This window comes from Chionomys nivalis, chromosome 2, assembly GCF_950005125.1.
Source record: "Chionomys nivalis chromosome 2, mChiNiv1.1, whole genome shotgun sequence".
NCBI lineage: Eukaryota > Metazoa > Chordata > Mammalia > Rodentia > Cricetidae > Chionomys > Chionomys nivalis.
The window spans coordinates 77,709,409-77,737,229 of NC_080087.1; the positions used below are offsets into that span (position 1 = coordinate 77,709,409).

Below are 27,821 nucleotides of genomic sequence, written 5' to 3' on the forward strand. Positions count from 1 at the left end.
GTTTTCTGGGTAGTCCCTGCTCCTCCCTCCCAAAAAAAATCAAATAAAAATGTGGATCATAAGCTCTAGGTGGCAGTACTGCCCGCTCCCACCAGCCCAGAAAAGTAGTCTTTGAAAAATTGGAACCGGAGAATATGAAGGATCAGAACCAGGCTCAAGGTAGACAGGTGTTGGGTGGCATATCCTGTGGACCGTGGCTCACTCAGGACAGTACTTTGTTACTGTTACAGGGAATTCCCACAGGCAACAACATCCCATCTTCTTAGGATTTCCAACAGAGGGCAGCAGAGAGCCAGAGAGACGGCCAGATGGCCGGGAACAGTTTCCACTTTAAGGATAGTGTAAGTGGGCTCTGGCTTAATCACCCTTATGAATCTGCAGGCCTGTATACAGTGTTCACTGTGCTGGGTCTCTCCAGACATCCAAAGACTGGCTCAGAGACACTGCGCTCACGCGAGAGACTGGCATGGGGCTGCCATGAGGACATCCCAGGGCCTCTGATAGGTACATACGTCCCCTTGTATCAGGCGAAGTTGGCATGTACTTTGTGCTCTTGTTCTGGAGAAGGGATAGAAGTGAGCGAGTGTCAGGCCCTCAGCCCCACACCTGCCAATCCCTAGTAGCAGCTACTGCCTGCACCAATTACAGATTCTGCCCGTTGGTTGGTTCTCTTCCAACTTAGACCCAGTCAGATCCTGGTTGGAGACTCTGTCTAACCCCCAGCCTCTGTGTGTGTGTGTGTGTGTGTGTGTCTGTGTGTGTGCTGGCTAGCAAGCTCTTGGGATCCACTGTCTTCCCCACGCCCAGTGCTGGGTTACAAGCATGCTCAGCTATGCCTGGCTTTTTATACGTGGGCTGGGGATTGGAACCCAGGTTTGCATGCTTCCAAGGCCAGTGCTCTTAGCCACTGAACCATCTTCTCAACCCCCGCACCTCTGCTCTTGACCAACTGAACTCAGTAGTTTTCCCACCTCCTGCAGTGTGGCTCTGCCTATAGCCCAGAACTTGGGAGGTGGAGGGAAAAGAACTGCTGAGAGTTTATGGCCGGTTGGGCTCCACAGGGCATTCAAAGTCACCTTAGGCTACACAGTGGCATAAAGGACCCAGTCTCAAAGCAAAGCAAATCCCCACCACCCCTCTCCATGGAGCTTATGTGTGCTAGTGAAGGAGACAATTTAAACCTAAGCCAATACGTGACTGTTCTGGCATTGATTGCATTTGTTAGTTGTACAATGCAACCGTAGACGGTCACATACATCAGAACAGTTGGTTCCTGCCGACAGAGTCTGTATAGTTATCAGATTTTCTGTGCGATGGCTCCATACATAAAAAAAAAAGAGAGAGAGAGAGAGAAAACCTAAGCCAAATAAATAAGACACAAGGTATGGGGGCAGCTGTCTAGTCCCTCTTCCTGTGGCTGTGATAAAAAGATAAAGGGGTTTATCCTGGCCATGGTTTGGGGGTGCAGTTCATCATGGAGGGAAGTCGAGGTGGTGAGGGTTGGAAGTCGTTGGTCAAGCTGCATCCACAACAGGAAGCAGAAAAGAACAAGCCAAGCTGTCACTCAGGCCCCTTTCTGTCCCTGGTCCAGGACCCCAGTCAGGGGATGGTGCCACCCAGAGTGGGCAGGGCTTCCTGCTTCAGGTAGGAAAATTAAGATAATCCCCACAGGCACAGCAGAGGGGAGTCTCCTGAATGATCCCAGGCTCTGTCAAGGTGACAATCAGCCACAGGTCTCAGAGGACCCACGTGCATGTCCTGCATGGCTTTTTCTCTCACCATCATGTTAAAGTCTATATTAAAATTCCTTTAATAAACCGGGCAGTGATAGCGCATGTCTTTAATCCTAGCATTTGGAAGGCAGAGGCAGGCAAATCTCTGTGAATTCAAGGCCAGCCTGGTCTACAGAGCGAGTTCCAAGATATCCAGGGCTGTTACACACAGAGAAACCCTGTCTCGAAAAGAAGAAAAAAAAAAAAAAAGGAAAAAGATTCCTTTAGTAAGTGGACTGGAAAGATGCCTCAGCATGTAGACCTGAGTTCAGGTCCCCAGCACCCAGGTAGTCTGGGTGTAGCAATACATGCCTGTAACCCTGGTGCTGGGGACAGAAACAGAAAAACCCCAGGGACCACATGACTAGCTGGTCTAACTAAACAGCAAGCTCCAGGTTCAGTGAGAGACCGTTTCAAAAAACAAAGATGGCTAGGCATGGCTGCATGCTCTGATAGCCAAAGCTCTGTGGGGCACAGAGCCAGGAGGACCAAGGGGCTGACTGCCCTCCAGCCTTGTCCAGGTTTAGGGAGAGGGGATCCCCAGAGCTCCCAGTCCACCTAGTCCAGCTAAAACCCTGGGCTCCAGGCTTGGTGAGAGACTGTCTCAAGAATAGTAGTAACAACTGATAATAACATCACTAACATGCAGACTGAGGATGGCATGCCTACATCAACCCCATGCTCAGATTCTTTCCCTGGGGAGACTACACAATGTCTACCCCGCCCCCAGGGCCCAAGGGGCAAACCGAAACACCATTCCACCAAAGTTTACCCAGGGGAACCTTTTACATTGGTATGGACTTTGGTTTATTCATACAAATTTAAGATCAATTTTGTCATATGTATATTTCTACCCTTATTTAAGGTATTATATTTATACAGCTCATTTAAAAACGTAACGTATAATTTAAAATTCAGGTTAATAGATAGTCATTTATAATAGTCAAACTTGTAGTCATGTTAGTTAGGTTTTCTAGATATGCAAAGATATAATTCAGTTAGTTAATCTTCAAAGACCTACAGAATATGGCATTTAAAAAGTTTTAAGAATCTAGACTTTTCTCGACAGTGAGATATGTCTGCTTCTGGGAGCATCAATTACTTCAGAGAGGTTGATGGGCATCAAGAAAACTTGCTATGGAATTTGTCTTCAATGTGACAAGGCTAGCCATTTGGGCAAGAAACTGCTCTTGCCTGGAGTGCTTGATGGTATGCTGAATGAACTGGACATGCAGGACCCACAGAAAAGTGACTGCTGAACTTGCCAAAAGACGGGATCGTCCTTTAGGGTTCCTGGTTCACAGAAGAAACTGCCAGACCTTCTGCAGGATAAGAAGAAAGTGACTGACAAACTGCCAATATAGGTTCAAATTTCTTGTTTCATGGAAAAGTCTGCTGGATACTATGTGCCTGTAGGCTGAAGATGGATGCCCCAATGTTACAGAAGAACTTTGGGTGACTGTTCAGGCAGTAAGATATCCCTGTCAATTCTAGAGTTTTGGAAGTTGCTTACAATGTTCTTCCTGTTTACTTAGGTAATATTATATTCTTCTAAGATCTTTGGTGGAGTTAAAGATAGATAGTTATAGCTTCTTTAGTTATAATAAAAGATAAATCAGATATGAAACTTTAGATTTACAAAGAAATATTATAACTGTAATTCTTGCTTGATACCTGTTTTGTTATATGTAATTTTACTATGTTAAAGCTAAAACCTTGCTTTTTATTTAGACAGAAAGTGGAAGATGATATGGGATTCCCCTCTGTGTGCTGTGAATATGTTTTATTATTATTGGTTAATAGAGAAGCTACTTTGGCCTATGGCAGGGCAGAATATAGCCAGGCAGGAAATCCAAGCAGAGATAGAAGAGGAAAGAAGGTGGAGCCAGGGAGACACCATGAAGCTACCAAAGGAGAAAGACTCCAGAATCTTACTGGTAAACCACAGCCTCATGGTGATACACAGATTTGTAGAAATGGGTTAATTTAAGATATAAGAGCTAGCTATGAATACACCTGAGCTGTTGATCAGTGTTGTAATTAATGTAGTTTTTGTGTGATTATTTGGGTCTGCGTGGCCGGGAAATGAAAAAGTCTCCACTTATAGGAACCAGAGAGTTTATTAGACTTAGTTACAGAGCAAGGGTGAGGGGTTATGTGCAGGAGCCGCCCCACAGGAAGGTCTGCACACAGGGGGAGGATGGCTTCCCCGTGGCTATGAGGATGGAGCCCCTCCCCAGTCCTTCCGAGCCTGCAGGCTTGTGCCCTCCCTGACACAGGTGCAGTTAGGGCAGAGCTGCAAACAGCTGCATGGGAGGAGTGGCTGGACACTCAAGTGAGGGTCTCATGCCCTCCCCACCCCTCCTGTGGGGAAAGCCGAAGGTTAAGAAGCCCAGCTGTGGTGGTCTTCCTCCATTCCCCCTCTCTCCCTCCCTTCCTTCCTCTTTCTTTCTTTTTTTGGGGGTGGGTTTCTCGACAGGGTTTCTCTGTTTCTCTGGATTTTCTGGAACTCACTCTGTAGACCAGGTTGGCCTCTAACTCACAGAGATTCACCTGCCTCTGCCTCCTGAGTGCTGGGATTAAAGGCATGCACCACTAAATGGATGCTTCTTTCTTTTGGAGTGGAGTGTAACTAGGAGTTGAACCCAGGGCTGTCCAGACTCTCAGCATACACAATACCGCTGAACTACAGTCTCATCCCATCCCCCAACTTTCCTTCCATATAAGGTCAGAGACTCCTCATTAAGACACAGGGTGTTTCTGCCTGGTCGCGCACACCTTTAATCCCAGCACTCACACTTAAGAGGCAGGATGATCTCTGAGTTCAAGACCAGCTTGGTTCAAGAGTGAGTTCCAGGACAGCCGTGCCTACACAGAGAAACTCTGTCTTGAGAAACAAAAACAAACAAGCAAGCAAAGATGGAGAAAAGACCAGAGGTGAGGAACAAAGTCCCACAGGTAATTGAGAACAGAGGTCTCCAGGGTAAAGACTGAGTTGGGGCCTGAGGTCAGGAGCACTGCTTGCTGGCGGAAAGAGGGGGGACAAGGCCACCACTGTGTCACTTTGGTATACCAGGTGTGTGATTGTGTTAGGGGGGAATGGCACAGAGAGATCACATTTACCAAGTGAGGTCGTGGGAGGAGGGAGCTCTGAGCAGACATGGTGTCATGGTGGAGGGAGTGAACGTGAGGGATGGTGGTGATGAAGGTAGAACTGACCTGCTACCCAAAATCTGTACACTGATTGCTCCGCGTATTTCTTTCTCATGTCTTACTGCCACAGCAAAGAACTCCAAGTTGTGTTAAAGAGGATGGTAAGAGTGAATAGCCAAGGCTAGCAAGATGGCTCAGGGGCTAGGAGCACCCGCTGCTCTAGCAGAGGACTCGGCACCCACACGGCAACGCACAAACCCTCTGACTCCAGTCTTAGAGAATCTGATGCCTCTTCTGGTTTCCATGGCACCATTACCCTTCACCTAGACACACAGACACACACATACACAACTAAAGATAAATACAGCTGTGTGGTGGTGGCACACATCTTTAATCCCAGTACTCTGGAGGCAGAGGTAGGCGTATCTCTGCGAGTTCAAGGCCAGCCTGGTCTACAAGAGCTAGTTCCAGGACAGGCTCCAAAAGCTGGTCTATAGAGTGAGTTCCAGGACAGCCAGGGCTACACAGAGAAATCCTGTCTTGAAAAATTAAAAAACAAGCAAACAGAATTGTTTTTTTAATAAATAAGTAAATTTTCCTTTGAAAAATGTATTTGTGTATGTGCAATGCATGGGTTTAGACACACGTGTCACAGCATGTGTGTAGAGGCAGAGGGCACGTTTTGGAGGCTGGCTCCCTCCCACTATGAGTTCTTAGGTTCAATCTCATCATCGGCCTGTGGTAATCACCTTACCCTATGTGCCATCTCCCTAGCCCATAACCTGTCCTCTTCAGAAGTCAGCTTTTAGGGAAAGTTTGTCAGAGCAATACAAAGCTAAGGAGATCATGCTGTCTTGCGGCCCAGGACCTTTGCATGTGCTGTTCTGGGGCCCACCCCATTTCATCTACCTCCTGGATCATCACCTCCCTTCCCTGGGGAGGCCATGATCACCCTCTTCCAAGACCAGGCCACCTGGAGCTCACACCTCCCCAAAGTGCATGACATTCTTCATGATTCTACTCACAGTGCCAAAAATAAAATAAAAATAAACCAATCCCTGAAACCTATTTATAGACAATTTTATTAATGTCTCTCCTACTGGACAGGGATTGCTATATTGTACTCTAACACAGGCACCCCTAAAAGAAGTGGATTAATTTAATATACTAAATGTATTATCAAGATAAAAATGACAGGCCCCGATTTTTTTTTTGTTTTTGTTTTTTCGAGACAGGGTTTCTCTGTGGTTTTGGAGCCTGTCCTGGAACTAGCTCTTGTAGACCAGGCTGGTCTTGAACTCACAGAGATCCGCCTGCCTCTGCCTCCCAAGTGCTGGGATTAAAGGCATGCGCCACCACCGCCCAGCCCAATTTTCTTTTCTATCTTGTTTTTTAAAATATTAAGTACATTGGTGTTTTGCCTGCATGTTTGCCTCTAGGAGGGTGCCAGATCCCTTGGAAATGGAGTTATAGACGATTGTGAGCTGCCATGTGGGTGCTGGGAATTGAAGCCCAATCCTCTGAAAGAGAAGTCAGTGTTCTCAACCACTGAGCCATCTCTCCATTCCTGGCTCTGATCTTCTAAGAGCTTTACCGTGAGGTTTTTCTTTGTGTATGTATGTGCCTGTGCACCGAGTGCAGGCGGGAAGGCAGCTTGGATAAACTGGAGCAGAAGCTGCAGCTGGCTGTGAGTTGCCACCGAGGTCTGCTCCAAGAGCTCTCCAGGCCCCAGCTTCACCTTAAACAGGTCAGGCAGGTGCCTCTAAGACCCTTCTCTGGAGAAATCACCATCTCACTCACCCTTGGTCAAAAGGGAGACAGCGGAAGTGACTTCATGGGGAAATGCCTTGTCAGTCAGAGAATTTCTCTCCCACCTCCCCATCCTAGGAGGACCAGGCAATAAGACAACGGGAGAGAATGTAAATAGAGCCAAGAGAGTAAAGTCAGGACCCAAAGAAGCAAAAACGAAACTGTTGTCCTCAGTGCCCAGCGAGGTCAGCAACCCATGTCCCCTTTAGCATCCAGAAACCAACACAGTGAGTGGTAGGTTTTTACTGTGTGGAGTCATGTCATATAGCAGTCAAAACACCTGGGGGCGCTGCGCCAGACCAAAGGACCTGATGGGTGTCAGAAGAGGGTTAAGGGTTACTACCAAGGCCCAGCTTGGGTCCTGCAGGGGTCTGTGGGGTGTGTAGAAAGGTCTCCTTGGGTCAGGTGTGGCCACCATTTGGGCATGTAAAGTAGAGGGAGCCCCTTCCCTGCACGCCTGGACCACACAAAAGAAATCAAAGCCCATAATTAAAGCTTGATTTAGGAAATTCACCAGAGTTGATGTCCACAAAACCTGGACCCAGTTTTGGGGGTGGGGATCCCAGAATTGTGCTAAGAATAAATAAAATCGGGACAAATCAATGAAGATGCCAGGACTTGGCTCCTGTTGGCATAAACCAACGGCTACGAGGCATTGGGGACCGCAGTGATCCGGGATCAAGGACAGTCAGGTGTGTGTGCGGGAGGGGGATAGCAGCGAGTCAGTCTAAGCTCTCGGTCCTGGGTCTTGCTCGGGCTCGATGCCTGGTACCCCCCGTATGTCCGGCAGCAAGCGACAGCCAGCTACGATGTCCAGGCGCTCGGCAAGCGCACAGAGGTCCCCGCGAGCCAGGCGCACGCTGTGGGCGGCCGCCAATCCCGTGGCCTGAGCAGCTGCCAGCCTCCCGGCCAGGGCGGCCACATCGCGGCCCGCACGGCGGTACACGCCGCTCACCGCGGCCGCCACGTCGTGGTCCAGACGCGTCTGGCTATCCGCCAGCCGGAGCTGCAGGAGCGAGCGCGCAGGCGCCACAGCCGGGGTCTCTTCCGTGCCCCAGGTCTCCTCCGCCTCGCGCTGCACCACGAGTGGGGGTAGGTCTCCCGGCGCCTCCGTGGGCTCTGGCTCCGGTTCCGAGTCGGTCTCCGCTGCCTCTCCGACCACGCGGAGCCCCGTGGGGCGGCCGCGCGTCGGGCCCGAGGGACCCAGGTATAGCTCCTCCTCCTCCGACGAGGACGCAGACAGCTCCGAGTCGGTCTCAGCCGCTTCCCCGGGTACCACCGTCCCTGGCCTCCGCCGCCGACCTTGGGACGATGCCATGGCGCGGAGCTTGGAGAAGAGGAGCGCCGGGACGTGAGGTCCGAAGTACCAGCCCCTCCACCGCCACCCCCAGCCAGTTCCGGCTCAGCCTCAGGTTCCTCTGGTGTACACATGGGTTGGAATTCTGCATCTCAGTATCATTCGTGTGTACACTGGGGAAACCGAGGATCGCCCAAGCAAAGCTTCGGAACTAGGTCCCGAGAAATGGCTCAGCGAGGGGAGAAAGCGCTTGCAGCCAAGCCTGACTCCCTCCCCGCCCCCCCGCCCCCAGGATGGACATGGTGGAAGGCTCAAGAACTGAGGCAGGTCAAGTTGTCCAGCGACCTCTGCGCACGCACGCACGCACGCACACACACACACAATAACTAAGTAACTATAAAATAACGCCTTTAATCCCAGCGCTCGGGAGGCAGAGGCAGGTAGATCTCTGTGAGTTCATCCAGAACTACACAGTGACCCTGTTTCAGTGTAACACAAAATAATGTTTACAAAACGCTTTGTAACCAAGAAGTCCCAGAGTCCTCCAGCACAGACCACATCCTCCACTGTCCTCCTGGCCAGCTCGCAGCCAACACAGGCGCCAGGGCGGACGCGGAAAGCACAACCGCTCGAATGGGACACTAACGGGGGGGGGGGGGGGGAGACGACACGCTAACACGGGGGACACTAATGGGGGACACTCACGGGGGGACACTAACGCGGGGACACTCATGGGGGGACACTAACGCGGGGACACTCATGGGGGGACACTCATGGGGGGACACTCACGAGGGGACACTCACGGAGGACGCTCACGGGGGGACAATAACGGAGAAACACTCACGGGGGGACACTAACGCGGGGACACTCATGGGGGGACACTAACGGGGGAACACTCATGGGGGGTCACTCACGAGGGGACACTCACGGAGGACGCTCACGGGGGGACAATAACGAGGAACACTAACGCGGGGACACTAACGGGGGGACGCTCACGGGGGGACGCTCACGGGGGGACACTCATGGGGGGACACTAACGGGGGACACTCACGGAGGACGCTCATGGGGGGACACTAACGCGGGGACACTCACGCGGGGAACATTCACGGGGGACCCTAACGCGGGGACGCTCACGGGGGACACTAACGGGGGGACACTCACGCGGGGAACATTCACGGGGGACACTAACGCGAGGACACTAACGGAAGGACGCTCACGGGGGGGATGCTCACGGGAGACACCGACACCACAGTCCCAGACGGCCATACCAGGTCTTCGAAGCTCCGAACCCGAGGGATTCGCCGCCTGGCGGAAGTGAGGCGGTTTTTCCGTGTGGAGTCACATGAGTCAAGCTCCGGCCAATAGGAAAGCGGTTAGACAAGTCGTTTTCGTGTCGTATTTTTTAATATTTTGGAAAATTCTGTAGGACACTTGAATTTTTTTTTTTTTTTTAAACTGGGAAAGTCACTTGAATCAGAAACTCAGCCAATGGGAATGTCCGAAGACCCGGAAACAGCTAGAGAAGCGAAGTAAGGGCGGAAGAGGTTAGCGTGGGAGGCCCAAGAAGGGGCTCGATGCACCCGCCCCCTCGCTTCCGCGTCTTCAGAGCGCTCTGCGCCTGCGGAGGAGGCGTGGCTATATCAGAGCACCAATCAGGTCAGTTCTACCTCCTGAGCTGCCCAATGGGAGCCGGAAGCGTTGTCTGGGAGCGTGGGGCGCGAGGCGGTGCATGGCGGACGCGGTGCTGTTCGAGTTTCTGCACACCGAGATGGTGGCGGAGCTGTGGGCCCGGGACCCAGACCCTGGCTCGGGGGTGAGCGGCACGCCGTGGCCTCGGGGGTGACTTCTCGGTGGAGAAGTGGGGTGCGATCGAGCCCTCCTAACCTGTCATTGCTGAGGTGGCGTGAGATGACTCGGGACAAGGGCTCAGTTCGGGGCCTGGTCCTGGTGAGCCGTTGGTATTTAGGGTAATTGGCTATTACTAGGGACGGATGAGGACTCGCCTCGCTACCCACTGTGCAACTCAACATCTTAATCTCCCTATCCTTCCGTTTCCTCCTTAGAAAATGCACCCTAGCCGTACCCCGTCTTATCTGTCCCCGCTGCCTGTGTGCCCCGGGTGAAGTCTGTGCTGATCGCTTTATGCCCCAGCACACAGTGGGTCTTTTAGTAGGGATTGGCTCCAGTAATGAGTAAAGACCCCCACCCGGTGATGTGGAGGGTGTTGCTGGGGTCACTGAAATATTGTAACCCATAATAGTTCCTACCACTTACGTGTTCCTTTGAGCTGCCCTGGATGTCTCACTCCCATTTTCCTGGGTCTTCCACCCCATCAGGCAGGTCAGCCTGACCCTTCCATCTGGGCCATGAAGAGACTGCTCTGTGTCACCTTGACTCTCAAATAAAAGGTTTACAAATAGCTTTCCCCGAGTCCGCAGAAATGTGAGCTTGCCGGGCCCTCTTCTAGAAGCTCCTACTACTGCCGCTGGGGTTCCACAGCTGGGATAATAGAGTTGGTGGGGGTGAGGCCTGAGCATCAGGGCTCAGGAACTTCCCTGACTTTAAGCTACATGGCAGCTCTCATGGCTTCCTCTGGATCCTTCTGTGTAGGAGCTCAAGGCCTGCATAGAGACTGCTCTACCCCCGCATTATTTTCTCGCTTTTCTTCCCTGACCCCCACCCCCCACCCCCAATCTCCTGAGCATGTGGTCGTGAGGCAGGTTTTCACTGTCTATTCCAGGCTGGCTTCTGATGAAGCCACTCTGGCTGGAAAGTGCTGGGATTATAAGTGTGCAGACTCCAAACAACTCTCTTCCTTCTCTGACTTGGGAAAAGCACCCCTGCATCAAATGCGGGCCCTTGTGTGTCTGGTTTGCACTCTGTGCTCCCAGTGTGATACAGCTATTCTAGTCTTAAACACATGATCCTCCTGCCTACACTTCCCAAGTACTAGGATTTGAGGCACAGATTTTTCTTAATTATGTCTGTAATGATTGTCTGAAATTTTTTTCTAATTCCCTAAACAGTATGATGTAACTAGATAACAGTGACATTGTATTAGCATTATAATCATTTAGTATTATAATCATATAGAAGGGATTTGCAGTCTATAAGAAGGCTGGGGTGTGGCTCAGTGGTAGAGCCCCTGCCTAGAATCCCCCAGTGAGGGGCTGGGGTGTGGCTCAGTGGTAGAGCCCCTGCCTAGAATCCCCCAGTGAGGGGCTGGGGTGTGGCTCAGTGGTAGAGCCCCTGCCTAGAATCCCCCAGTGAGAGTCTAGGTTTTTATCTTCAGCACAACAAAATAAAGCAAGGTCTGTGGAAGAGTGTGTGGGTTATTGCAAACACTCCATTTCATCAGAAGGACTTTTGTAGTCTATGTGGATGTTAAATATTCAGGTCCTAGAACAGCACCTGAGGCAGACAACTTGTTTTGATTTTCAGGATTGGGACTTTGGAAGAAGGACCATGTTTTGGAAGCTGTACAGGCTCTGGGGACAGCCAAAAACAAAAACTCAATCCCTCAGCTCCAGATAGGGAATCTGCCTGACCCAGCTGCTCTTTGCTTTGTACTGTATGCCTTTTGTCCCAGTACTGGTGACATCTCTCCCAGCATCCTCTCTGTGTATTATACCCCCTGTTCCTTCTACCCATGATCATGTGGCCAGGGGGGATAGCCCTAAAAACACACTGGCTGGCCAGGCTCTGGTCTGTTCATAGGGCAGTAGAGTCCCTGCTCTATCTCCTCCAGGACAAAGAGCCTTTGGAGGCGCTGCTGTGGTGGGGGCTTCTCTGCACACCTCCCTGGCCTTCCCTTGCTTTCTGTTGTCTCACTATACTCAGAGTTTTTTCTTTGGGCTGTCAGCTCCGCTCACAAATATGGCATAGAGACTTGCTAATTATGAAAGCCTACCTTAGCTTAGGCTTGTTTTTAACTAGCTCTTATCACTTAAATTAACCCATTTCTATTAATCTACGATACGTTGTGTGCAGCCTGTCCTGCTTCCTTCCTTCCCTTCATGTCTCCTCTGTACCTCAGTTACCTCCTACTTCCTGTCTCTGCCTGGAAGTCCTGCCTGTACCTCCTATAGTCTATATTCTAGCTATTGACTGTTCAGCAATACATCATCACATGGTGTACACATATTCCATGCCATTTCCCCCTTTTTGTCTAGATAAAAAGGAAAGGTTTTAACTCTAACATAAAATTGTAAAATTATAAACAGTAAGAACAATTATTAGGTAAGAATTATATTCACAAAGCTCAGTCTATTTGTATCTGGCATATGTGGAGAAAATACTCTACTGTTTATCTTACCTTGATTAACTTAAAGTTTATACATAAACATTTTCTATCCAAACTTTCCATCCTAAAACTATCTTTTTAGATCTCAAAACATTTTTAGATAAACAGTTTAAACTATTATGTCTCTCAACCTTAAACACTTTATACCTCTTATGTAAGCTTTCTCCATTTCTAATCTAGTCTTCAATACCCATTAGAGACCTGAGAAGGATATACCTATTACCCAAGTAAACAGGAAGTGCAGAGCAAGCAATTTTCAAAACTATAGAAATGACAGAGACATCTGGCTGCCTAGACAGTCACTGAAAGTTCCTCTGGAACATTGGGGTATTCATCTTCGGCCTACAGGCCTAGACTATCTGACAGACTTCTGTGAAGCAGGAATTTTTGAAGGACTGTCTTACACTATCTGGCAAAGTTTGGCAGCTGCTGTCTTTTGTATTCTGCTTGTCCAGTTTGGACAGCATAATGTCAACAGTTAAGGCAAGGGCAGTTTCTTGCCCAGTGACTAACTTTCCCACAAATGGAGGTTCTTCAATGCCCGTCATCCTTTTTCTGAAGTAAGTTGGTGTTGTCAGGAGATGTGTCTCATTGTCATGAAAAGCCTTATGTCATTAAAATATTTTAAATGCCATATTTTGTAGGTCTTTGAAATGTTTGAAGACTGTCTAAAATATATCTCTATGTGATCTTGAAAACATACCTAACATAACTACAAGTTTGATTGTTACAGTTGATTAACTACTAACCTGTGCTTCTTAATTACCCTAACTGGCTTATAATAATAGTTTTTTGTTGTTGTTTTCATTTTTTTGTTTTTGGCTTTTTTGAGACAGGGTTTCACTTGCCCTGGCTGTGCTGGAACTCATTTTGTAGACCAGGCTGGCCTTGAACTTACAGATCCATCTGCCTCTGCCTCCCAAATGCTGGGATTAATAGCATATGCCACCACTGCCTGGCATTATAATACCAGTTTTTAAGGACTAGAACTTTACATTGCATTTTTAAATGAACTGCATAGGTACAATACGTTAAACAAGAGTAGCATATATACATGTAACAAAAATAACCTTAAATACATATCAATATACAAAAACATCTTAAAAGTTGGGGCATATAAACAGTATAACAAAAGTGACCTAAAATTTGTATCAGTAAACAAAAATATCTTTTTTTTTTTTTTTTTTTTTTTTTTTTTTTTTTTTGTTTTTTTGAGACAGGGTTTCTCTGTGGCTTTGGAGCCTGTCCTGGAACTAGCTCTTGTAGACCAGGCTGGTCTCGAACTCATAGAGATTCACCTGCCTCTGCCTCCCAAGTGCTGGGATTAAAGGCGTGTGCCACCACCGCCCGGCCAAACAAAAATATCTTAAGGAGTAGAAATCATGTACAGTATAACAATAATAACCATAAATTTGTATCAGTGCACAAAACTCCATACCACTGTAAAACATTTGAGACTAGTAGTTGTTTTTTAGTTTGAAAGTAGATTCAGCCGGGCGGTGGTGGCGCACACCTGTAATCCCAGCACTCGGGAGGCAAGGCAGGCGGATCTCTGTGAGTTCAAGGCCAGCCTGGTCTACAGAGTGAGTTCTAGGACAATCGGGGACTGTTTTTGTCTCAAAGAAACCAAAAGGGAAAAGAAGAAAAGAAAAGAAAGCAGATTCAGTTCGATAATCTCCTCTCTTATCCTATCATTTCTATATCCCTCCCCCCTTTTCTTTTCAGATCTGGATCCCTGAATCTAATCTTTGTTCAGCTTTTTTTCCTGACCATCACCAGTAATAACTTGTAACCAACCGCCTAAACAATGACAAACATCCATAACCCACCAAGTAACCAAAACCCACCCACCCCACTTCTTGGGAATATGGGCATCATGTTCTCTAGACTGTTTCCTGTTGTCTGGGGTGACGGCATCTTTAGGGGATCCTGAGAAAATTGGGATAATGGTCAAGTCCTGGGAGAGCTAGCTGTTGTCCAGTCTTGGAGTGATGGGAAGGTGCAGGCTTATCTGAAGTTTGGCTGAATAGTCTGTGAGGCTGGACCATCTCAGCAAGCAGCTTTGAAGCTGTTCTGGATGTAAAGTTTTGAGGAAACTACAACAGAGGCATTCTGAGAGGCTGGGTCACCTGGGCTACTTGTCTTGTCTTTATTGGTGTCTGGTCCTTTTGTTCTGGAAACACACAAACTTCATTTATTTGTTTGTTTGTTTGGTTTTGGTTTTTTGAGACAGGGTTTCTCTGTATAACAGCTCTAGCTGTCCTGGAACTAGAACTGTAGACCAGGGTGACCTTGAACTCACGGAGATCTGCCTGCCTCTGCCTCCCAAATGTTGAGATTAAAGGTGTGCAACACCACTGCCCAATTCAGAAACACACAAACTTTTAACGGTAACATCACAAGTCAGCTAAAGATGGTTTTTGTAAGTCTCTCCACCATACCCATGTCAAAGGTCAGCATGTACTAATAAGTCCACCATACCCATGTCAAAGGACAGCATGTACTAATAAGTCCACCATACCCATGTCAAAGGACAGCATGCACTAATAAGTCACAAGGACCTTGCAGCCAACACGATTTATCATGTTCATCCCATCTCAGAGCTGTTCCTACAGTAAAACGATCAGCATATGCTACCTGTCCTGTAGTCTATTTTGGTTTGGTTTTGATTTTTCAATACAGGGTTTTTCTGTGTAGCCCCAGCTGTCCTGGAACTCACTCTGTAGACCAGGCTGGCCTCGAACTCAGAGATCCTCCTGCCTCTGCCTCTGGAGTGCTGGGACTAAAGGTGTGCACCACCACACCTGGACAACCCTAGGTGGTCAGTTCTCCCCTTCCATGTGAGACCCCAGAATGTAACTTGGGTCTTCAGGCTTGGCTGGCACCTTTACCCACTGAGCTGTTTTGCTGGCTTGTTTTAATGTTTCATTTTGTTTTTATTCTTTATATCGGTGTTTTGAGATGAGATCTATTATGTAGCTCTGTCTGTCCTGGAACTCACTATGTGGACCAGGCTGGCCCCAAATTCACAAAGATCCACCTGCCTCTGTCTCTGGAGTTCTGGATTAAAGGTGTGTACTATCACGCCCAGGGGGTAGCGTTTCAGACAGGGTGTCTCAGTATGTAGCCACAGTTGGCCTCGAGTTTGTGATTCTTCAGCCTCAGCCTCCCAAGTGCTAGGGTCACAGATCATACTGCCATGCCTGGCTAACACCTTGATTTGAAATGTAGGTGCTTTCACCCAGGCCCCCCTGCATTGAGCTAGCCCCTTGATTGTGGCGTGTTGAGGTGCGATCAAATATAAGGTCTCAAGATGTACCTTACTGCTGAGCCTCACCTCCAACCTTTTCCTGTAACTGTGTGACAGCACCTCATGTAGCACAGGCTGGTTTCAGTTCGCTGTGTTTGAGAACGACCCTCATGCTTCTGGTCCTCCCACCTCTGTTCCCAAGTTTGGGGACTATAGGAGTACCTCACCACAGGTGCCTTGAAATTTTTTCTCAATACAGGGTTTGGCCAAATTGCCCACACTGACCCTGAATACACTCTAGCTCAGGCACCATGTGACCTTCCTGCCTCAGCCTTCCAAGTAGCCTAGGTCAGCTAGGCCCCAGCCTAGGTAGCTAGGCCCCAACCTCAGGGATGACATGGGGCTGGGGACAGATGAGGGCTGGTTTCAGAGACTCCACCTGGGCGGAAGACCAGGACAGCTTTCAGGAATCAGGTAGAAGGCTCTAGAAGCTGAGCTTTCCTGGCCGAGGGAAGAGAAAGCTGGGGAAGAAACAATCACAGTGTCTTCCTGAACCTCCCTTTCTTGACCTTCTAGGGAAAGAAGAAGAGCCTGTCAGTCCTGGAGGGCCTGGGCTTCCGCGTGGGCCAGGCTCTGGGTGAGAGGTGAGAACCCGCTCCACCTGCCTGGGAGGGTGGGCAGACCTGATGTTGGGGTTTCAGCTGGAAGACCTAGGGTGGGGAACATTTTGTGGGCCCACACATGTACCAGATGGCCTGACTCCATCAACATCCTCCTCTAGGCTGCCCCGGGAGACACTGGCCTTTAGAGAGGAGCTCGATGCCCTCAAGTTCCTCTGCAAAGATCTGTGGGCAGCCATGTTCCAAAAGCACATGGATGGACTCCGAACCAACCACCAGGTGAGTATGTGAGCTGGCCTGGCTCAGCGCCAGCACCTGGCCTCCAAGTTGGGGGCAGTGGAAACCCCACTGGGGACTTGGGAAGCAAGAACCATAGATTCTCCATAATCACCTACACCTTCTCCTTGGAGCCCCAAAGGGAAGCCAGGGCTGCAGTCGGGTGGCAGGGCTATTTCTGCAACTTCAACCTGCCTATCAGGGGTGAGCTAGCTAGTGGCCTCAACATGATGATTCTTGCCCCAGGCTTGTGGTAGTCCCCATTGAACGCCCACACTGCCCATTCCCTGCCGCTGTTTCATGGGCCAGGGCTTCAGCTTCCAGCACTCCTGCCAGACAGCGACTGCTTCCTACGAAGCCACGTGTCCAGAAGGGTGCCCAGGCCCCCAGCAGCACTGAAGGATTGGGTGCTGGGGTCCTTGGGTCTGTTCCTTGGGTCTTCTCTCCCTTCTGTCAGTGCCCAGCCTCACCAGGCTCTTTCCTGTCACCAGGGGACCTACGTGCTGCAGGACAACAGCTTCCCCCTCCTCATCACCATGGGCTCGGGGTCACAGTATCTAGAGGAAGCTCCCAAGGTACTGGGGAATACAGGAAATGCCCATCTGCCCACCCCCCTGCCTGGTGTCCCCTCCCCCCACAGTGGTCTGTGTCCCCCATCCTAGTTCCTGGCCTTCACCTGCGGCCTCCTGTGCGGCGCCCTCCATACGCTGGGCTTCCAGAGCCTAGTCACCGCCTCTGTGGCTGCCCTGCCTGCCTGTAAGTCACTCGGGAGCCCTCAAATGTGGTGTAGGCTTTGGGGCTTCCCCATCCCTGGTCCCTCAGTGTTGGGAAGCGGAACCAGAGTACCAAACCACATCTGACAGGGAATTTGAGGCCCAGAGTCAGCTAACATGAACATACCCATGTACCCAGCCTGCCACCTGGGGCCTCTAAGGAAGTGTAGCAGTGGGGCATCTTAGGCCACCTGGCCAGGTTCCCTGATGACCTCGAAGTGTGGAAACCTACTGGCCACTTGCTGTCACCTTAACCCACAGGGCACTGCTGGGCCTGAGTCCTGCTCCTCACCATTGTGGGGACCTGGGATGAATGAGCAGACAGGAGCTCGGGCCAGCCCTCCTACCTCCTACAAGTTCAGTCACCTGTCCCTAGGCTCCCTCTTGGTCTTGGATTTGGGCCAGTTGGGTGGCGGCAGTCCCCTATAACCCACTTACTCCAGGGCTCCCCAGCCTGCTGGCAGGCTTTCTGTCCCAGCCCCAGTTAAAAGTGGCGTGGCTTTTCCCTTCCAGGTAAGTTCCAGGTGGTGATCCAGAAGTCCTGAGGACCCCAGCCCACGAGACGGTGCCCCTGTGGCCCTGTCTCAGCAGTCACCTCTGCAGGTGGTCTTGAAGCTGGAGCTCACAGGCTCAGAGTTCATCATGTGCTTCAGACGAGGGAATGGAAGGAGTCGGAGGGCCCTGAGGGGCAGGACGGTCCCATGACTTCAGAACGGACATGGAGGGACACTGGGGCATCACCCACATGACAGGTGTTCAATAAAGGTTCTTTACATGGGCACAGACCTGTGCAGTGGCTGTCACAAGTCCCTCTGCTCCCACCCCCACCCTGAACACCTGGCCCAGCTCACCGGCTCTGCCAATGAACGCGTCCGGGGCTGCCCTCCGCCCAGCGGGACATGGTGCACGCAGCCGCACCCTGCCACCTTCTTCTGGTTGTATTTGTAGCATCTGAGGCTGCACTTGGACTTGAACCTGGGCTCTGCTGCCCACTGCTGTGTGGGTAGGCACCCAGGCCCAGGGACTGCAACCTGCAGGGGAAGGAACAAGGGCCAATGGCTCTTTATTAGTTTTTAATTATGTGTATATCTGCCGAATCCAGTCCGCTGCAAGGGCAGTATGCATTAATTATGTGTATGTCTGCCGAATCCAGTCTGCTGCAAGGGCAGTATGCGTTAATTACTGAGCTTTCGATCGCTCCAATCCCCAACCCCCAGACAAGGTCTCTCTGGGCTGGACAGGACAGATGGTTCAGAAGCTAAAAGTGCTTATTGCTTTTGTGGAGAGCCTGGGATTTGATTCCCAGCACCCACACAGTGGTTTACAACCATCTATAACTCCACTTCCATAGGATGCAAAATGCACTGTTCTGACAACTGTGGGCACCAGGTACCCACACATAAAAGCAAGCAAAACAAGTCATACAATAAGATAACAAGACAAGGTAACTCAGGTTGACCTTGAACTCATGAGTGGTCCTCCTGCCTCAGCCTCCCAAGCAATGTCTGATAAGTGTCACCAGGCTCAGCTGGGTCCCTGTGGTTGGGGCATCCACCTCTAGAGAGGTCCAGATGTCCCCTGTGTTCCCTGGCCTGTCCCTGGCTCCAGTTCCCTACAACTAAACTCCCAGTACCACAGGTTGCATACATGACCCCCCTGCCTGGTAGGCCCCACCCTAGTCCCCTCTCTAGGTCCAGCCTTGAATTTCTGCCCTTTCCTTGCTACACAGCCTAGCGGGCAGGACTGGCACTCCTCCACGGTTCCCCTCTAGATACATCTCCACCTCCCAGGTGGGCCAGGGGACATTCCCCAAAGAAGGGGCTTGAAGGACAGCTGGCAGAAAAGAAACTTCACAGTGGGAAGAAAGTAGCCTGGCCTCGACAGCAGGAGGCAGCGTGGCCACCCAGGCCCCCACTGATGCAGGGAAAGAATGCCACAGTATGGGGCACCCTTTTCCCAGCACCACCCTGGCCTGACCAAGCACAGGGCAGAATCCTGGAAGTCGGCACTTCCTTTCAGTTCCCCACTCTGTGTGGTCCGGGGCAAGGAAGGGGCTTTGTGTCTCTGGGCCTCAGGTTTCTCATCTGTGAAGTGGGCACGACTTCTGTGGGCTGTGATGATAAAGGGGCTACCGAGTGCCCAGGTTCGGGAGCCGCTCCCCGCGTGTGCTGTTGCCAGGGGAGCCGCGCCTGGTAAATGGGTCAGCTGTGCTAGCCCTAAGGGCCAGCCCCGGGCTGGACGGACTCATCCCTTTGACAACCTCAAGAAACAGGTGCCAATCTGGCCTATTCATCAATGAGGAAGCCGAGGCCCAGAGAGATGAAGTCACTGACCCACGGTCACACAGCTGTGCCACAGACTGGTGGAATTCATTTTGCCTCCTCCCTCCCAGCAGAGGTGCGCAGAAACCCGGTGGGAGGATTGCTCTCCACCCCTTCCTGGGTTCATCCAGTCCGAGGTACCCAGTACTAGAGAGCATCAGGCCAGGCGCCTGCTCAAAGGGCGGGGACACACGCCGGAGAACCGGCCGAGCGGGCGCCACTGGGCTCCAGCCAGGCCTGCGTGCGGCCACGGCAGGGAGCTGGGGCCGCGGGGCCACCACCAGGTAGGTACTGGGAGCCCTGACTGGGATGGGGGAGCATGAGGTGGTGGGCTGAACCGCTGGTCTGATCCCCAACCCTCATTACCCAGGTTCCCTTTGCCCTGGGCAGACAGTATCTTCCCCAGCCCATCTCTGACTCCTCTGAACCTCTTAACACGCTGCGCGCCCCCACCCCACTGCCTGAGTCTCCTCAGAAGGAACCAGTTTCACTTTGTCACAGATGTTCCTTCTCTCCATCCCCGTGTTTAGTTCCCACATTTATTTACTTATGCTTGCTTTTGTTCTGTGAGAGGTCTCGCTATGTAGCTCTTCCTGACCTCAAACTCAGAGATCCCCCTGCCTCTGTTTCCTGAGTGCTGGGATTAAAGGTGTGTGCTACCATGCCGGGCAATTCCCTACTCTTAGATTTTAGAAATTTTCTGGCTCTGCTTGGTGGCTCCCCAGACCAGGCTGCATCAGCCTCCTATAGCGCCCCCCCCCCGCCCCCCCGGCATGCCCCAAGCTCTGTACTCCCTACCTGGCCGCACAGTAACCCCTTGTCATCTGGCTATTGGCTTTCCTTCATGGGGCCATGCCAGCTTCTCACTTCAGTGCCCACTCCAGTGACCCAGGGAAGCCCCCCGCCCCCAAACCTGAACTGTGTCTCTTGCCTGTCAAGGTCACAAGGAGTCATCTTAGACTAGGCCAGGGGCCCCACCAAGCTGATCACTGAGCCTTCCATCTAGGACCCGGCCACTGACGTCACGGCCCGCCATGCAGAAGAACTGCAATGTCCACTTCACCAAAAGAGGCCGGACCCCCAATGAGCAATACTTTTTGGATCCTGACTCGGGGCACCAAAAAGGTACGAGTTCAGTCTTGAGGGGGTGGAGCTGCGGCAAGAGAGGTGGGTGGGGTGGGTGGGTGCTGAATTTATGTGCACCTGCAAAGCCACAAGAGCCAATGGTTGTGGCACATGCCTGTAGTCCCGGCATTTTCCAGGCTGAGGCAGGAGAACTGCTGCAAGTTCTAAGCTAGCCTGGGCTACAAAGTGAGACTGATCTTACTGAAAAGAGCTGAGACAGGGTCTCACTCTACAGCCCAGGCTAGCCTTGACCTCCTCGGCTCAAACACGGCTCCTACCCCAGCCTCCCGCGAATCTGACACTCAGGCATCCACGGCCATGCTTGGCTCTTGTAGAACCCAAAGGCTGGAGTGTTCACTTTGGGGGGAGGGGGAGCAGGGAACTCCCTTCTGAAAGTCTCCAGGAGGTGGGGGACGACTTCCAGAGGAATCACAGGTGGGAGGAGGGGAAGCGCGCCCCCCCTCCCGGTTGAGTGCATCTGAGGGAGTGGCTCAGTCTCCCACAAGGACCAAGGGGAGCAGGAAGGGAGCAATGACCTCCTTCTAAAGTTATCACAGACTGCTGGAGTCTGACAGCTCAGGCCCACCTGCCTTCTCAGCCCCTGGCCTGTCCCCTCTCCATGCCACCTCCCTTTACTCCAGCCACTTCTGAGTAGATCCTCAACCATCCTCACCCTAAGACCCCCTAGGGATGCAGGAAGTTAGTCTCAGGATTTGGGGTGCCAAGATGCACGAATGTCTGGTAGTGTCCTCTCTCCGTCTCCCCGGGAAGCACGGACCCTGTGTGTCCTGTGTCTGGCCTCATCTGGGTCCTTCTTGCACCTCTCACTCCTGGAGCCTCTGGGGCTCCCACGGATGCTCCAGTCCAGCCTTACCAAATAGCACAGCCTGGTTCAAACCAGGAGTGTCGTTAGGGGGGCTGGGACCCAGTCCCAGTCACCTCCACTTCCTTCCTTCCAGGATGCTGTCGTCAGTGGTACCAGGATCCGGTGGCCACTCACACCCATGGGCCCTGTCAGCTGCCTCCCAAGGCTCACTGGCAGCAGGCCTACCGCAGCCACCGGGGTGGCAGCGGCTGTCGCAGGTGTCCCCAGCCCCTCATTCTACAGAAACAGCAGCGGCAGCAGCAGCAGCGACAACCCCCACCCCTCCCTCCCAGCCCGCTGCGGCAGCGGCACTGTCCAGTTCGCAGGGCCCAGAAGGGGTCACCTGCAATCGCCGCTGCCCGCATAGGACCAGCCAGCGCCCCCCAGCCTGCCACCTCATCACCCACAGCAGTATCAGCCATGGCCAGCAGCGGCCCAGCCCTGCCCTCTGCAGCCAGTGCCCTCCTGGAGCCCAGCGAGCCCACCGAGGCGCGGCCTCTGCCTGCGCCCCCAGCCTGTGGCTCCTTCACCTCCTATGGCGCCGGTGCTCAGCCCAGGCCTTCCTTTTGGGGCTGTGTCCCCGTCTGTCTCGCTTCTGCTCCCTGGCTGGTGGTGCCTTGGGCCTGTCCTCACTCTACACACACTGTGATTCCTGTCAGGAGAGGGTTTATCCCAACCCCTTGGTCTCTTCCGCAACTGCTGGGGACCCTGATTTCTGGGCCAGGCCCGTGCCTCTGCCCTGTCCCTCGGCCGGTGCCCTGCCTCTGCTTTCTCTTTTCTTAGCCCTCCCTCCGTGGCTCACAAGGCCAGAGGGGCTGTGAGGTAGGAGGTGATGAGGACCTGGGGCAGCATTTTGGTCAGCTGTGGTGTTGGGAGCAGGGCACAGACGGAGAGGGAAGGTTGAGGAAGATGTGGGGATCGCATGGAGGAGGGGAGAACACTCGGGGAGGGGGGGCATGGTCACCTGGTGCAGTGGGCCATAGGAAGACGCTCAGTGAGGAGGTGACAGTCACGTTGAGGACAAATAAGACAGGCAGGAAAGGGGAACCTGGCTTGGAATGGGGCCATCGTTAGAGCAGGGTCATATTAGGCACTGAGGTGGCCTGCTCCAGGGACAGTCAAGGCGAGACAGGCACATAGGCTTGGGGTGTCCCTCAGAGAAGGGGACACTGGGAGGAGGCAGCTACAGAGTCCATCAGGAGGAGCGAGGGGCTGGCTCCTGACCAAGGTTTGGGGTGGCGATAGCAAAGGTGGGGACGCACAGCTGTCAGGACTGAAAGCAGAGCAACAGGAACGAGTGGGCACTCATGACAAGGTTGGGCATGTACAACCTTGCCATGGCGCCCGGGGCCGGGAAGTCCATTTCACGCTCAGGAAAAGGAGGCTTAGTAAGGTGAGGCCACCCATCGATTAGGTATGGCTGAGGACGAGGTCCACCCAGGCCACTGTCACCTCAGCTCACCTTCTCCTAAGCTCTTCCTGGCTCTGCTACCAGGCAGAGCCACACCCGGCAGCCCACTGCACTGACTTCCACGATTGGGGTGGACACCCTAATTCTAGGTCTAAGAAGTAACGCTCAGGGGGACAGGGGCCCCTGCAGAGGGGACTTAGTGGTTCTTGTGCACAGGGCCTTCTGGGATGAGGAACTTGTGTTCTGAATTGTTGTTCGACTGGGTCAGCCTAATTCCCCTCCTTACTCCCCAGGGTCTTTGTCACAGAATAGACAAATGGCTCACAGGCCTCGCTCAGTTCCTAAGTCCCTGTGAGGAATTAGGAAGTGTGTGACGCTTTTGGGGGGTGTGAGAGTACTGTAGCCTCTGCGGGCCTTGTGCCTCAAGAAAGGTTGAGAACCACGGGCTGAGCAGGCCTACTGATCTAGGGTCAAGAAGTCCAGATTCTGCAAATCTCTGGGTCAGGACTGGGGCAGAGCCTAGAAGGGGCACAGATGCCCTTCCATGGAGGGGCGGGACCTGAGTCACCTTGGGGATTCAGGGAGGAGGATGCTGGTGGCAGAGCAGGGCTGGCTGGAGGCGTGGAGGGCACATGGAATGAGGGAGGGTGGCACCTAAGCAGCCTCATTGACTCAGTTTCCCTCTCCCACCTCTAGACATCCTGACGGAGGATGATGTCTACTGCAGCTGTCTGGCTAAAACCCTGTGTCACGTGCCTGTCCCTGTGACTGTGGGTTTCTATGCTCCCTTTGGCTGCCGTCTTCACATGATGCTGGACAAGATCATGAGTGAGTGTCTGCTTGTATCGAGGGCAGGTGGGGGTGGGGCAGGAAACACGGTCCCTGGTCCCTTTCCTGTTCTCCAAGTCCCATCTTCTCCCTGTCCCCTTCTTCCCCACCAAATCTACTCTGAAGAACCTTCTTGAAATATACTCTGTCCCTTCCCCACTCCTGCTCAAGAACACTCCTTGCTCCCTAGTGCCCTAAGGAGAAAGCCTGGGCTTTTCACTAAGGCTGCAAGTCACACCCCTGCTTTTGATACAAGCCCTGCACTCTGGTGGGGGTTGGGGGTGTCCCCAAGACCCCAAGCACACCGATGTACACTGAAGACGCCAGCAGAAAGTTAGCCAGCTGTTGGACACAGCCTTTGCCACGCCCTGTCATGGCTGCAGTTAACTCCTGCTGGCCCTGCATTGCTCCAAGCGTGCAGCGAGAGAGGAGATGAGGACACAGAAAAGGGTGCTCTGAGTTCCAGCCCTGGGCTAGGTCGTGGGCGAGGCGACAGTCCCCTTCACTCATCACATCCTGTCCCAGAGGACTCAACACCCATTGTTCAGATGCTGCCAGCACCTCCTTGGTGCTTGGGGGATGGAGGGATGGCCCTGCCCTCTCTGAGAGACACACGCATCTGTCCTCAGTAACACCAAGAGTGGATTCCTGCCTGACCCAGTCTGATGGTGGTAGGCTCCCTGGAGGAGGTACAGTCAGCCAGAGAAAGATGCAGGCTGTGTTCCCGCTGCCTTGTCTGGTCTGTCCTCTTCCCATATTTCACTAACTCATTCATTCATAATCCATTCATTCATCTTGTTTCATTCATTCGTTTATCCATCCATTCATCTCCTTGTATCTGGGAATTCCATTCATTTGTCTACCTATCCATCCATTTCCTGTTGGTATGGGGAATGGATGGATGGGACTTCCAGGCTGCCTCACCCTCTTGCCTGGTCCCAGTTCTTTCCACCTCTGTCCCATCCTCTCTCCAGGGAGGTCCCTACTTCTGTCCTCGACCTCCCAGTCTCTCTCTCCAGGCCTCCCACCTCCACCTATGTGCCCTTGGGCCCAGCCCCTCCGTGCCATCTCCGCTAACATCTTAACATCTTCCCTCCCCTCCCCCAGCGCTGATGCAGCAGGAGGCCGCGCAGCGCGAGAGCGAGGAGCTGCAGCGCGTGCAGTGGCGACCGCGGCGCGTGCGCGGCTGGGGCGTCCCGCAGCTGTTGTGGTTCCTGGTGTTTCTGCAGCCGGTGATCACCGAGCTGCACCTGAGGCGCAGAAACGTGCGCTTCCTGTTCATCCGCTTTAGCGCCTGGCAGTACGCAGGCACCGACAAGCTGTGGGCGGGGCTGGTGACCACGTTGTGCGAGGGCATCCGCCACCACTACGGCGCGCTGCCCTTTAGCGTGTACTCGGTGTTGGGCAACAAGCCAGGTGGCCCACGCGAGGGTCTCTGCCAACGCGAGTGGCACTGCCGACGCCGCGTGTGCTTGGCACTGCTGGCACTGCTGGCCGCGCTGTGCCTGGGCGTGGGGCTGCTGTACCTGTCGCTGGGGGGCCATGCGCCGGGCCATTCGGGTCGTGGCGTGCTTAAGGCTCTGGGAGGCGCAGCCACCACGCTGTCGGGCTCGGGGCTGCTCATGGCCGTGTACTCCGTGGGCAAGCACCTGTTCGTGAGCCAGCGCAAAAAGATCGAGCGTCTGGTGTCGCGTGAGAAGTTCGGCAGCCAGCTGGGCTTCATGTGCGAGGTAAAGAAGGAGGTGGAGCTGCTCACCGACTTCCTGTGCTTCCTGGAGATCTACCAGCGACGCCGGCTGCGCGTGGTCCTGGAGGTCACGGGGCTGGACACGTGCTACCCGGAGCGCGTGGTGGGCGTGCTGAACGCCATCAACACGCTGCTGTCAGACAGCCACGCACCCTTCATCTTCATCCTGGTGGTGGACCCCAGCATCCTGGCCGCGTGCCTGGAGAGCGCGGGCAACATGAAGGGCACGGCAGACAACGGCTACCTGTTCCTCAACCGCACAGTCACGCTGCCCTTCTCCGTTCCAGTCATGGGCCGTCGCACCAAGCTGCAATTCCTGCACGATGCGGTGCGCAGCCGCGACGATCTGCTGTTCCGGGAGCTGACACGCAAGCTGCAGCCGCAGAGCCAAGGCTCGGGCTCCGGCGAGGGAACTCAACTGCTGGCGGTGGAGACTCAGGCAGACGGGGAGCGCACGCAGGGTCGCTTGGACGCGGAGGCTGCGCGGCGCATCCAGGAGGCGCTCTGCTGCCTGCACGACGAGCACGACTGCTTGTACGAGTACGTACCCGACAACGTGGTGTCCATGCGGCGCATCGTCAACACTGTGCCCATCACCGTCCGTCTCTTGCAGCAGCAGCAGCACCAGCAGCCGGACCGCGTGGGACCCACCCCGCGCCACGCTGTGGCTTGGGTGGTGCTCGCCAACCAGTGGCCTTGTCGCCTCAGCTGGGTGCTGCAATGCCTGGAGGACCGGCAGCAGGCGGGGGGCGCACCCGAGGGTCGCGCACGTCTCTGGGACGTCTTCTGCGACAACAGTCGCGAGCTGCATACCATGACCAAGGCCTTGCAGAATGTGCTGGACCTGGATGGCGACCCCGAGCTTTTTGAGCGCTTTCTGGGCACTGATTTCCCATTCACCGTGGCCGAGGCACAGAGTTTGCTGCGCTGTACAGTCAACCTGGACCATTCCATCCGCCGCCGCATGGGCCTCATCAGGGCCGTCAGCGCGCTCAAACCGCCCAGCCCGCCCAAGTCCCCATCCCGGGATGATCCCCAGGCCAGTCACCGAGTCAATAACACCGCAGGGACATCCCAGGTGGCCCATGGATCAGGACACAGTAGAGAGACACATTACCCTGGGGACCAGACGGGCAAGCCAAGGCCGATGGCCTAAAAGTCCTTGAATTTCAGGGGTGTAGAGGCTGCTTGGGTTTGGTATGGTGAATACCAGCAGCCACTGGTGGCTGCAACATCCCACCTGCCCTGATGAGAGTGTGAAGGTAGGGCTGGGCTCAAAACCAAAGGGGTTTAGGATGGCATACACCCTAGTGACTTTGGAAGCCAAAGGGCGGCAGGTAGTAGCTTCCTGGAGTAGGCTGTTACCGCACCAGTGTCTGAGCCAGTGAGGAACACAGGAGTCAGAAAGCAATAAAGGAAACTGGAAAGCCAGGGCTGGCCTTCATGTCATGGGTTTCTGGCTAGGTGAGGATGCCACCTGCCTCAACCAACTTCCTGCTCAGGGAGCCAGGCCTCTGAACTGCATCCTAAAAACTGATGTTGGCATCCCAGGTGGTAGGAGACTTGCGGGGGTGGTGGGTGAGGCTGCGGGGGCAGGGGAGATGAAGGACAGACGCCAAGTTGACTCAGGCAAAGGGGAGCACCCAGGCCTCAGGGGATCCTAGGCCTTTGTTCCCCACACCCTAGCCTGCCCTCTGTGGGCAGAGCAGGAACTGACATTTCCCAGGGCGGTGCCTATGACCTCACCAGGTGGCTCCACCCCTCAGCATGTTGGCTAAATAGGCCTCAGCCAGATGGGTGTGTGAACTGCCTTCCCCAGATAGGCAGGTAACTGTCCAAGAGGAACTATTAAGGATATGCCTGTTTTACGAGTCACGCCCGGGGCCACTGGCTGGGGCTGGTTACTGACTGTGAAGCCACGTCACCAGCAGGGAAGTTGAGGAACAGAGATTGAGACGTGAGGGGAATACAGACTCAGAGAGCAAAGCCAGGTGGAACAGACTGGCTGGCTTGGGCCCTTCCCTGCTAGCATGATCAGAGACCAGCGATGAGTGTCACAACTGTGGGTGGCTCCTGAGTCCTCAGTGGTCAAACATGCTACACTCAGGCTGGGGTCCCTCATCCACTATAGTGTGGAGAGAACTCAGCCCTGAATTACATAGACACCTGCAGTCAAAGGGATGACTTTGTTTTGTGGTGCTAAGGATTTATGAGACCCTCCTGCCTGATAGACAAGCATTCTCCCACTGAACCACACCCCCAGCCCTCACT

At 53.2% G+C, this 27,821-nt stretch overlaps 3 protein-coding genes and 1 non-coding gene across 8 annotated transcripts; 3 read left to right on the forward strand and 1 right to left on the reverse strand.

The window, feature by feature from the left end:
* Positions 1-1,193: 1,193 nt before the first annotated feature.
* On the forward strand, positions 1,194-1,328 carry LOC130870610 (small Cajal body-specific RNA 14). Its single transcript, XR_009056754.1, has one exon. It is a non-coding gene; the product is annotated as a small Cajal body-specific RNA 14 (non-coding RNA).
* A 5,882-nt stretch (positions 1,329-7,210) lies between these two features.
* Bloc1s3 (biogenesis of lysosomal organelles complex 1 subunit 3) lies at positions 7,211-9,681 on the reverse strand. Of its 3 annotated transcripts, none has more exons than XM_057762752.1 (2): positions 9,300-9,681; positions 7,211-8,061 (listed from the first exon to the last, which is right to left on the reverse strand). In XM_057762752.1, exon 2 carries the CDS (start codon positions 8,050-8,052, stop codon positions 7,462-7,464), a length of 591 nt encoding a protein of 196 aa, XP_057618735.1. In that variant the 5' UTR covers positions 8,053-8,061; positions 9,300-9,681; the 3' UTR covers positions 7,211-7,461. The 3 variants fall into 3 exon arrangements, with proteins under 3 accessions (XP_057618735.1, XP_057618736.1, XP_057618737.1); XM_057762753.1 differs by having other exon boundaries at positions 9,264-9,681; XM_057762754.1 differs by having other exon boundaries at positions 9,249-9,681.
* A 40-nt stretch (positions 9,682-9,721) lies between these two features.
* On the forward strand, positions 9,722-18,034 carry Trappc6a (trafficking protein particle complex subunit 6A). Of its 2 annotated transcripts, XM_057762755.1 has the most exons (6): positions 9,722-9,844; positions 16,161-16,228; positions 16,366-16,483; positions 16,972-17,055; positions 17,143-17,236; positions 17,767-18,034. In XM_057762755.1, exons 1-6 carry the CDS (start codon positions 9,761-9,763, stop codon positions 17,796-17,798), a joined length of 480 nt encoding a protein of 159 aa, XP_057618738.1. In that variant the 5' UTR covers positions 9,722-9,760; the 3' UTR covers positions 17,799-18,034. The 2 variants fall into 2 exon arrangements, with proteins under 2 accessions (XP_057618738.1, XP_057618739.1); XM_057762756.1 differs by lacking the exon at positions 17,143-17,236 and having other exon boundaries at positions 17,857-18,034.
* A 2,574-nt stretch (positions 18,035-20,608) lies between these two features.
* Positions 20,609-26,749, forward strand: Nkpd1 (NTPase KAP family P-loop domain containing 1). Of its 2 annotated transcripts, XM_057763166.1 has the most exons (4): positions 20,609-20,699; positions 21,659-22,108; positions 23,672-23,803; positions 24,911-26,749. In XM_057763166.1, the coding sequence occupies exons 1-4, from the start codon at positions 20,609-20,611 to the stop codon at positions 26,704-26,706; spliced, it is 2,469 nt and encodes an 822-aa protein (XP_057619149.1). In that variant the 3' UTR covers positions 26,707-26,749. The 2 variants fall into 2 exon arrangements, with proteins under 2 accessions (XP_057619149.1, XP_057619150.1); XM_057763167.1 differs by lacking the exon at positions 21,659-22,108.
* Positions 26,750-27,821: the final 1,072 nt, after the last annotated feature.